Source organism: Simochromis diagramma, unplaced genomic scaffold (assembly GCF_900408965.1).
Source record: "Simochromis diagramma unplaced genomic scaffold, fSimDia1.1 OVJJ01000343.1, whole genome shotgun sequence".
NCBI classification, from domain to species: domain Eukaryota; kingdom Metazoa; phylum Chordata; class Actinopteri; order Cichliformes; family Cichlidae; genus Simochromis; species Simochromis diagramma.
In genome coordinates, this window is record NW_024386831.1 from 13,322,999 (window position 1) to 13,334,179 (window position 11,181).

The 11,181-nt window shown below is 44.0% G+C and overlaps 1 protein-coding gene across 8 annotated transcripts in view; it reads left to right on the top strand.

The window, feature by feature from the left end:
• The window catches only part of fmnl2a (formin-like 2a), a 49,757-nt gene that overhangs the window by 36,576 nt on the left and 2,000 nt on the right, over positions 1-11,181 (top strand). Inside the window, exons 11-28 of one of the 8 annotated variants that reach the window (XM_040028002.1) lie at positions 424-534; positions 799-948; positions 1,267-1,368; positions 1,517-1,838; positions 1,932-2,123; positions 3,725-3,745; positions 4,634-4,758; positions 4,851-5,053; positions 5,181-5,415; positions 5,516-5,584; positions 5,674-5,754; positions 5,840-5,969; positions 7,022-7,185; positions 7,338-7,439; positions 7,558-7,653; positions 8,083-8,206; positions 9,258-9,377; positions 10,754-10,839. In XM_040028002.1, the coding sequence (XP_039883936.1) occupies positions 424-534; positions 799-948; positions 1,267-1,368; positions 1,517-1,838; positions 1,932-2,123; positions 3,725-3,745; positions 4,634-4,758; positions 4,851-5,053; positions 5,181-5,415; positions 5,516-5,584; positions 5,674-5,754; positions 5,840-5,969; positions 7,022-7,185; positions 7,338-7,439; positions 7,558-7,653; positions 8,083-8,206; positions 9,258-9,349 (2,319 nt within the window). In that variant the 3' untranslated portion in view covers positions 9,350-9,377; positions 10,754-10,839. Of the gene's footprint in view, positions 1-423; positions 535-798; positions 949-1,266; positions 1,369-1,516; positions 1,839-1,931; positions 2,124-3,724; positions 3,746-4,633; positions 4,759-4,850; positions 5,054-5,180; positions 5,416-5,515; positions 5,585-5,673; positions 5,755-5,839; positions 5,970-7,021; positions 7,186-7,337; positions 7,440-7,557; positions 7,654-8,082; positions 8,207-9,257; positions 9,378-10,753; positions 10,851-11,181 lie in introns of those variants that run through there. The other 7 variants (XM_040028006.1, XM_040028000.1, XM_040028001.1 and 4 more) reach the window with 7 other exon arrangements.

Genomic DNA, 11,181 nt, shown 5'->3' on the forward strand with positions numbered 1-11,181 from the left:
TGAGCTTGTTGTAGGATGTTCATGAATCCCCATTTTAGCGTTGGGAAGCGCGCGTGTGTGCATTAGAAACTGTGAGTAGATCCCCCTTGATCTGTTTATGCAAGCTCCCATAGTAGTGTTGAACTGGCAGATTTTGTTCATTTGTTTTTTCAGATCCTTTTAATCTGCCAGATAAGCTACCCTGCCAGCTAAGCAAGCAAAATAATAAGGATTTATATACCCGAGACATAATAAAAGGCAACATATATTATATATGAGCATAAAAACCAAATCGTGGAAGTAGCAAACTGGTGTATAAAAACACAAACTTGTTGCACACTGATCTATAAAGGTGTTTTACAGCCCTATAAACAGTGTAATATAGAAAATGCATATGCAGTGAACTCTCTCTCTCGCTAACCGTTCCTACCTGCCATTCCCCAGGTGGCGTGCATGCAGTTCATCAACATCGTCGTGCACTCAGTGGAGGACATGAACTTCAGGGTTCATCTACAGTACGACTTCACCAAGCTGTGTTTGGACGACTACTTAGATGTGAGTTGAGACATAGTGCTGCAGGAAAATGGCTAGACAGACATTCTTCTGAACACTCACAGTCCAGAGGATAGGCTGTCATTACAGTGCCCCTGAGACAGCAACCACTGTCAATAATGGCTTTTCCATTACTTCAGAAACAGTGGTCAGCTTTGTAGTTCTTTGTCTCCTGACTTTCTGCAGAAAGATCGATGTTATCCCAATGCTGTGAGCTGAAATCAAACTACAGCTCCTCTTCCCTAACTTGTTGTATCTGCTCTGCAGAAACTAAAGCACACAGAGAGTGATAAGCTGCAGGTCCAGATCCAGGCTTACTTGGATAATGTGTTTGATGTGGGAGCGCTGCTGGAGGATGCGGAGACCAAAAATGCTGCCCTGGAGCGGGTGGAGGAGCTGGAGGAGAACATATCACATGTGAGAACCCTCTAGTGTTGGTTGTACTCTTTGACTTGAGGCGAAGTTGCCGTTTTGATCTTATTTCTCTTGCAGCAGTCTGAATATTAACAATAGGAAGTTGATGGAATAGCAACTTGATATGGTGCAAAGGGTTTTCTTTTTGAAAAATGCAGAACTTTTAGGCCCTGACAGATCATTTTTAATCCAGATACATGAAAATATGAAACCCTCGTAGTGCCTCAGTATATTTCTGTGCTAACATGTTGATTCGAATGGTGTCTCTTCAGTTAGTTCACATCACTCTGCAATCTTTTCTTCCTGATACTGTTCCCATAGATGACAGAGAAGCTGCAGGACATGGAGAATGAGGCCATGGCCAAAATTGTAGAGCTGGAGAAGCAGCTGATGCAAAGGAACAAGGAGCTGGAATCCATCAGGGTCAGACCCGTTTTCTCTACCTTGACATCAGTTCTTCAACTTGGTGATAGCTAGTTTAGCTAATGGGAGAGAAAATGTAAAATATCGCCACACGTTTTTTTCTGTTCTTCTCATATGTTCCTTTTTTCTGTTTCCCTGTACCACACAGGAAGTCTATAAAGATGCCAGCTCGCAGGTGCACTCGCTGCGACAGATGCTGAAGGAGAAGGACGAGGCCATCCAGCGACAAAGTAAACTCGAGAAGAAGATCCACGAGCTGGAGAAGCAGGGCACCATCAAGATCCACAAGAAAGGAGACGGAGACATCTCAATCCTAACGTCGCCACCCTCCGCTACGGAGGGCTCGCCGGGCGCCGTGATCGGCGGAAACGGTGTAGCCGTCAGTCCAAACCATGTTGCACTTACGGCGGGCACACCTGTTCCACCTCCACCGCCTCCTCCGCCCCCGCCGCTTCCGATGAACGGCACACGTAAGTTTAACATTAGCTCAGAATTATTAGTTGGAGAAAACCGAGCCGATAACAGCGGGTCAGCCTGAACTGTTTTTCTTACCCCTCTCCCAGTGTCAAACGGACCAACGTCAACAATTCCAGCAGCAGCTCCCCCGCCTCCGCCACCACCCCCTCCGCCTCCCCCGCCACCCCCAGGAATGCCTACAGAGACTTCAGCCCCTCTCCCTCCTCCGCCTCCTCCAGTGGCCCCCCCACTGCCCGGCTGTGGGACTCCCACCGTTATCATGAACTCTGGGTTAGCAGGTAAGGTCATCAAATCAACTGAGTCAATGTTCTTTAATGCATTGTGAAAATGTGTAGAATAGGGATTATGCACAATTTGTTCATATAGGATAATACAAGAGGTGATGTTTATGTGGCTCTGCTTTAGCACTGCTTTTGATTTGCTTTAGTACAGGTTTGCTGCTGTACACACAAACTTCTGGAATATTACATAACAGCGGCTAATGTACTCAGCTGCTTCTAGTTTACCTTGAGGCTATCTGATACATGTTGCCGCTGCTTCACAGTAAAGACCTTGTGTTCAGTGTTCACTTTCATACAGACTCAAACAAGCTAGCTTCAATTCATAGTTCACGGTTTGCAATCCCCTGCAACCTCTACTCGCCTTGCAGTGGCCGCGCAGGAGTCTCAGTTTGGGTAAAGGCGAGCCTGAGGTTGGCTTTTGAGGCGACACCACGTCTTGCCTTCGTGCTTTCTGGGAGATAAGTAGTTAATCTTTTAGCTGAGATTATTAAGAATTTTTTAAAAATAAAACCAAGGTTTCATCAAACTCTGGTGTCAGGCTTGACTCAGGTTGTGACATTAAAGTTTTGAGCTTTAGATTTAGCTCACTGTCCCCCCAAAAATCAGCTGGTTCATTTTTTCTTTTTTGTTTAATGAGCTGCTCTGAGCTACTTTTTAATCAAAACCTCCCCCTGCGATTCATAAAGTGCACAGAAATCACTGCATATGGAGTCATATGGCGATTACTTTAAATGCAAAGAAAAACCACAGCAAGTTTTAACAATTTAGCAAGTGGGAAAACTTTGGTTGCTTAAAGATGTATTTTAGCCCTAAAGGAACTTTTGCCTCTTACTTTGTGCCAGTTTTTTAACATTTTTTATTACCAGTCACTTACAAGTGTTTCCTAGGACTGGCTGAATTCTTCAGCTCCGTATGATCTTAACAATCCTGTTACCGATGTGTCTCCTTTGCATAAAAATGTGGGGGGTTTTGTACCGATTCTCCTGTAAAACTCCTTTTCTTAATAAGTATTACTTTCAGCAGTGTCACTCTTACATTGTGGTCAACAGTTATGTCAGGAAGGGCATCTGGCGTAAGACTAAACACGCCAAATCGTCTGCTGTGGTGACCTCTTGGGAGATAAACAAGCAGCTGAAAGGACCATCTAATTCCAGAGATACTGCTGGGAGGCTTTTTACTGTAGAGCTGCTGCCAGTTTGTGATGTACTGAGTTAGACAGTAGCCACTGATTGGCCTCATTTTAGTTGGTGGGCTCAAACAGAATATTAAAAAACGGCAATCAGATAAATAGAAAGACAGGAACATATTTATTATATATTTTGTTTCCCATCTGTGTTGAGTAGAACACCACAATACACGTTCAGACTTATTTTACTAGGATTGCTCTGCTCAGTGGATTAGTATTGATAAGTGACCCTTGTGTGACTTGATGACTAAGTTCTGTCACTAATCAGCTCTTACTGTATGTAGATGGGGGTAAATATTTCCCCCTCGGAGAGCAGATTCTATACTGTACTGTGTGATTTGAGATGTGCATTAATTCTCACTAACCCTCCTTTTTATTTGTCTTATAATTGTTTCCTTTTTTTGCCGACCAGAGGGACCCATCAAACTCTTCTGTAGGTTATGCTTGTCGTGTTTGCTGTTTTGTCCCCACCCCTCCCCTCTAGTGTCCCACATTTCACTTCCCCAGTTAAAAACACAAACCTGTTTGCTGTATTCATGCTGTATTTTCACGTTTCTCAAACACTTTCTGTCTTCTTTCACCATTTTCATTAACGTGCGCTTGCCAACATGCTATATAAAGCAACACATCCCCAACTAGTTTTCCCTTGAAAAACACTGCAATCTCCACATTTCTGCAGTATTACTCCAGTGTTTGTTTAAGTGTTTATTTGAATGAAATCTGGCAACATCAGAAAGAGTTGAGTGCATGCTGAGGCACAGTGACCTGCTGTGGCATGCAGATGATTAAAGCGATAGGCGCCGTGCATACTGGAATGCTGTTTACCTTTCCCATGACAGCCTTATCTTATTTGTCCCTGCTGACACCTTGTCCGTGTGGGGAATCAGGGCACCATGTCAATGTTCAGCTTCAATGAAGCAGCAGTGGTGGCTACAAATAGCTATAATCTGTCCAATAAATAGTTTGTCATCAGGCTTACCGCATACACCGTTTACTTAACAGGTACACCGATCCCCTTTGGCCTTTACTGTCCAGCCAAAGGCTAAGAAGCTTTGCTCTATTTGGGGAAAAAATACATACAAGGCAGCGTAGTTTCTGTTTTATTTTGAAGGGCTTACAGAAAGCATTTAGTTAATGTAAATAACACAAAGTGGGACTTTGTTTTTAGAGATTAGACAGATATGGCATCTAGCTACCCAGAGAGTCATATCCATGTGTGTTACCAGTCCCAGGTACTTGTCTACCCTTTCACCTGCATGCTTATGTGAACTGTTGATTGTAGATAGACACCCTGTGCTAACTTGTCTGTATTCTGTTTAAGCTGTTAAGATCAAGAAACCCATAAAGACCAAGTTCCGTATGCCCGTCTTCAACTGGGTGGCCCTGAAACCAAACCAGATCAACGGGACTGTTTTCAATGAGATTGATGATGAGAGGATACTGGAGGTAAAGCTCTCCGCTGATTCAGAGGTTACGCATCCGTTTCCTGCCTATATCCCAGGAAAATGAATCACGAATTGACTGCTGTTGCTTTTTAGGACCTGAATGTTGATGAGTTCGAGGAGATGTTTAAGACGAAAGCCCAGGGCCCGCCCATCGACCTCACTGCAAGCAAGCAGAAGGTCATCCAGAAGGGACCCAACAAGGTGACTTTGCTGGACTCCAACAGGGCAAAGAACCTGGCCATCACGCTGAGGAAAGTGGGCAAGACACCCGAGGAGATCTGCAAAGCCATTCAACTGTAAGCCTTCAACTGGTGTTCCTGCATGCAGTCTGTTTTCCTAAACTCACATGGCTGTATGCCTGTTTTTCTTATAAAATAGACTAATGGTTCATAACACGTGTCCTTGTGTCTCCTCATCGTCCAGGTTTGATTTACGGACTCTGCCGGTGGACTTCGTGGAGTGTCTAATGCGCTTCCAGCCCACGGAGAACGAGATTAAAGTCCTGCGACAGTTCGAGAAGGAGCGCAAGCCTCTCGAAAGCTTGACGGATGAGGACCGCTTCATGATGCAGTTCAGTAAGATCGAGAGGCTCATGCAGAAGATGACCATCATGGCCTTCATCGGCAACTTCGCCGAAAGCGTGCAGATGCTTACACCGGTGAATAACGACGCTACGTTGTCATTCTTAATGTTTTTATGCTGCAACCTTAGAAAGCAACAGCGCTGTGCTGGATTTGATGTCTCATTCTCACCCACAGCAACTGCATGCAGTCATTGCAGCATCTGTGTCCATCAAGTCATCACAGAAACTGAAGAAGATTTTAGAGGTAACGGAACCATTTGCGTCCCTTATGACGCATCGTGTCAAATGCATGCGTGGTTTCCTTTTTCATTCTTGTTTGCTCCTGTCCTGCAGATTATCTTAGCTCTTGGAAACTACATGAACAGCAGCAAAAGAGGAGCGGTGTATGGATTCAAGCTGCAGAGTTTAGACTTGGTAAGTTGCATTTTGTTACCTTTTAGCAAAACTTTAAAGACTTTTAGAAAATGTTTCAACATGTCTGTTTTTTCTTTCTTTGCAGCTGCTTGATACCAAGTCTACAGACCGGAAACAAACATTATTACACTACATAGCCAATGTGGTTAGAGAGAAATACACACAAGTTTCCCTTTTCTACAATGAGATGCACTATGTGGAGAAAGCTGCAGCAGGTGAGTCGTACAGTGAAGTTAAGTTGGGCGGAAGTGAACAGCGCATAATCTGACTGCGTCTGTCAGTGAGAAACAGACAGAATCTTATCATGTTTCTCTTGGAATAAACTCCAGAATTTAATTGTGTATTTCTTTCTCTAGCCGGCGGTGCAATTTATCCATCTAGATTATTGCAGTGTGAGTTGCCAACCTGTGCAGATGTGAGTTGTAGTCTGTTTTAGGGTGAAAGGCACCGTGCATAGGTCAGCTGTCTATGATAGGTTGATTCACACATATGGACAATTTAGAATAGAGACAAGTGTAACAGGAGTAAAGGTAGTGAAGGTACATGAGTTTAAATATCTGGGGTCCACCATGTAAAGTAACAGACAGTGCACACGAGAGGTGAAGAAGGGTGCAGGCAGGGTGGAGCAGGTGGAAACGAGTGTCAGAAGGATGGCAGGATGAGTAAAAGGAGCGGTTTACAAGATGGTAGTGAGACCTGCTGTGATGTACGGTTTGGAGATGGTGGCACTGACAAAAGCAGAGCGCAAGATGTTAAGATTTTCAGTGGGAGCGACCACCAGGATGGATGAGATTAAAAATGAGTACGGGACAGGGCTGAGATGGTTTGGACATGTGCAGAGGAGGGAGACTGGATATAAAGTACAAACCATGTTGAATATGGAGCTACCAGGCAGGAGGGAAAGGGGAAGATCGCAGAGCAGATTCATGGATGTAGTGAAGGAGGGACATGCAGAGGGTTAGTGTGACAGTGGAGGATGGGAGGATTAGGGTGAGATGGAGTCAGACGATCCACTGTGGCGACCGCTAAAGGGAGCAGTTGGAAGAAGAAGTTAATCTACTCCATGCATGTATCTGACTGTGAGAGTAAGGGAATAGAAAGAAAATAGCAGAAATGTAGAAAGCTAGACAACTCATGCCACAACAATCTAGATGCTCAAACTGCACTACAGCCCACGGGAGAACAATGTGATTTAGATCTAGAAGATGCTACACACTTTACATGTACAGGTTTGTGTCATGTAAGCTAAACTTCTCTGTGTTCACAGTGTCGCTGGAGAACGTCCTGCTGGATGTTAAGGAGCTGCAGAGAGGCATGGAGCTGACCAAAAGAGAATACAGCATGCATGGCCACAACACCATGCTCAAAGAGTTCATTGCACACAATGAGAGCAAGCTAAAGAAGCTGCAGGATGATGCCAAGATCGCACAGGTAAAAGGGTGATTCGTGGCTCGCTGTCAGACACTGGGGCATGTATTTGCATGCAAACGTGATTGGTCCACATACAGTGCAGGCAATGAGTCTGTGTTACTTCATTTGACAGATATCTGTGCCTTTTGCTCTTGTTTTTGCTTTTTTTTAAGGATGCTTTTGATGAGGTGGTGAAATTCTTCGGCGAGAATGCCAAAACCACACCGCCATCAGTCTTCTTCCCTGTGTTTGTGCGATTTGTTAAGGCCTACAGGGTGAGTTGGATATTAGTCTCACACATTGGACAGAAACAGACAAAACACACATGATAAATAGTAGTCTTCACTTCATTTAATTGAATTGAATTTGAACATGAATGTGAAATCTTCTCAGCAAGCGGAGGAGGACAATGAGCAAAGGAAAAGACAGGAGCAGATTATGCTGGAAAAACTTATGGAGCAAGAAGCCATGATGGAGGAAGACCAGAAGGTAAGCACCCCACCTCCCACCCTCCTTTCCCAGCTCTCCAACTACCCTTTTCTACTTATCCCCAACCCCCTACTTTCTAGGACAGGAGTCTACAGAGGATCACAATGACCAGAAGGTAAGACAGCTCCACCTCCTCCCCTTCCGCTTCATCCTAATTTCCTCCAGACTCTTGATCACAGGATTAGTTGAGTGCCGACTGCCTGCTGGGCGCGCTTGTATCTAGTTCTGCAGTCTTACGCCCTGCTGAGTCACATCGCATCAACTCAGAATCGGCGATTATACGACTTGAACGGTTCAATTAACTCACACACACGCCTGAATGAACAGAGGCATTTTTTGAGCTGAAACAAATTACAAGTGGGAGAATCCTTTGTCGAAGATATTTTACTTACTGGCCGTAACACTTTTATGTGCCTGTGTCTTCCTCAGTCTCCATCCCATAAGAGCAAGAGGCAGCAGCAAGAGTTGATCCAGGAGCTCAGAAGGAAACAGGTGAAAGACAGTCGCCACGTCTACGAAGGCAAAGATGGAGCGATCGAGGACATCATTACGGGTAACGTCCCCCGGATCACGTGGCTACAGTCTGTGGCTAAACTCATATTTACACACATCCACACTCACACAGACACACACACACACACTTGGTGCCCTGCATGAAGGTCCTTTTCTGCTATAAAAGCAGTCATTAACAGAAGGATTCAAAACTAACACAATGACTTTGGCTCTTTTAAGTTTCAACTGTCAGGTTCTTGAGAACCAAAGGTAATACCTGACTAGTCCAAACATGCACTGACGGCAATCTGTTCAACTCAAATGTGTCTCATCGTGGCTTATCTGCTTTGTCTTTGCTTTGTAACACCATCTGTACATAGGCAATCCCGGATATGACTATCTCCAGCAATAAAAACTTAGGGATGAAATTCACCCTTTGTTTACTGAGGGGAGATAAAACTTGAGTAAACTTGAGCAACTGAGTGTATTAACTCAGTTCAGTACCTAAGTAAGCTTCAGTGTATTTTTTAGGCACTCTGTAGCTTTTATTATAGTCTTTGTATAGCTTAAACTAGGCCTCATTGAATCTCTTCAGTTCAGTTTAACACCAACCTCCCTTTAAGCCATCTCTCTACTGATTGGCTGCCCCTGGCAAACAGAAGTTCTGAGAAGCAGCAATAAAAGATGAACTTTAAGTATTTAGTTTTATCTTTTATATTTAATTACATTTTAGAGAGAAATGTTAGATAGTTTCTACAGAATACAGACTACTTTTATAAAAATACAAAACATCTAATGGATTGTAACAGTAACAACCCAGGCTTTAAAGATAAAGTGGTGACAGTTGGCTCATTATCAAAGAGCTATAACAGTAAAATGTTACTGATGTCTCCTTAACAGTATAACCTTGATATCATCTGGTTTTGGGAGAATTCGGCTGTAGAATTCGCTGTGACCTTCTTTAAAAAAAGACTTCGCCTTTGCATCGAGATGGTGTTGTTGGGTATTTTGCTTAGTGCTAACCAGTGCTAAACCCCTGTAGGAGTCTGCTTTTCTTACATTGTATTTGTCTTGTTTTGTCTTGGCTGTTGTCCCTGTCGTTTCCAATGCAGTGCTGAAGACCGTGCCCTTTACCGCCCGCACAGCCAAGCGTGGCTCTCGGTTCTTCTGCGAGTCCGCTCTCAATGAGGAGTACCATTACTAAGCTTGTAGAACTCTCTATCTTCTCAAAGGTTGCTGGAAACAAACAGTTCTCTTCTTGGTGTCCTTCTCTCCTTCCTCCTCTGCATGCCTTCCCCCCCCCCCCCACGATTCTCCTTTAACAGTTACGCTCACCTCTCACACCTCGGACCTGTGCATGTGCACTGTGACAAGCCCTGGAGACACGCCCGAGTGCGGGTGTTGTGTTTCTTGGTTTTTTTTTTGTCTTTTTCAAAACAATTCTCCCTCACCCCACGTGTGTTCACATTTTCTCCCTCACTGACCATCATAAGGTGCTGGGGTAACAGTTTTCTTTCCACAAATGCATGGAGTGTGACACCCACATTGATCATCATTGTTTTATCAAATACAGCAAACCATAATGTCACAGAGAGAGCAGTTTCCAATCTGGACTTTAAGAGTGCTGAGAAGTAAAGAAACGCCGTTAAGCTGGCTGCTGCCATCTAGTGGCCAAGACTCAAAAACAATTACTGAGCTATGAACATACTTAAAAAGTTTTTCTCTTCTTAGCCTCTAATTGGGTCACTATGACATTAACATGTCGCACTACATCTTGCAATATACAAGCTAAGGTCATCATCTTCACGGCAGGTATGATGTAGAAGTGTCTGTGGCATTATACCTTGCTTTTTTTGTGTGTGTTTTCAAAGAGTGTTTTCATTCAAAATTCATGTTTGTTGACTATCACATGTCATTATCACATGTTCATAGTTGTGTGCATGCTGATTGCTTCATCCCTGCTGCTTGCTCCTACTGCACCCCCTGCTCTCCCAGTTAGTCCATGTGCCACGCTCGCTTTGCCGCTCTGGGTCACTTCTCGGTGACTCGGTGTGGTCTGTCAGGCTCGTTGCTATTCTGCATGGTGTGTGCATATAGATCATCTGGTGCATTTCAGGAGTTTGTGTGTGCTACTAACATGCAACCAGGTTGCTTCACTGAAGGTTTTAAGGTGTTTGAATCACTGGTTGTCAGTGTTTTTCCCTGGCTGCATGCATGCTTCAGTGTTTTGTTTTTTTGGTGGTGATGAATTGTGTTTGTTTCAGTTTACAGTTGTGCTGCACAGAAAGGTAGAAATGGGCTCTCTTCCATCTTGCTGGTAGCCACTTTGCAAAGCAGTCTGGGTCTAGTAACAAGGAGAAAGAAAAAGCTTTTATCCTTCTCTCCACTCCCTCCTCCCTCCTCTGCCAGTTGAAACAGTTAACAACCTCTAGCTCTGTCCTCTCTCGTGTCCTTACCCAGCTCTAGCTTTTCTACATCCAGCCTACTGCCACACCGCTTGGCTCTTGCAGCGCTCTTTTAGCAAAGCCAGTGTGAATTGTTTGGCTGACGTGCACCGGTCAGCCTCCTTCTCCATTTTTAACCTTCATTTTGTCTTCTCTTCATCTAGCCCTAAAGAAGAATAATATTACTAAATTTCCCAATGTCTACTCGAGGGTAAGGAACTCCTCCAGTAGCACCCCTGTAGTGGATGTGCCCCAAACCTGGCAAGCATCTCTTTATTACCTCAGTTTCTGTCATACTTCTTTCATTTCAAGTCCACTCATCATTGACCTACTTCTGTTCATCGATGTACTCATTAATGCTCCTTTGTAGCAGGAAGTTTCTGTGTGTAGTGATTAGCACATAACCTTACTCTCCTCACTTGTCGCTTTGGCTTTATTGTAGAGAAAAGATACATTTTCATGCATTCACAATATGCATGAGAGATTTCCTAGATTTCTGGCAGAGGTTTTTAAAAACAATTCTGTGGACTGTCTCATGTTTAAAAACCAAAGACAGGTTGTTTGGCTGTTGTTTGTGTAGACATCACACTGC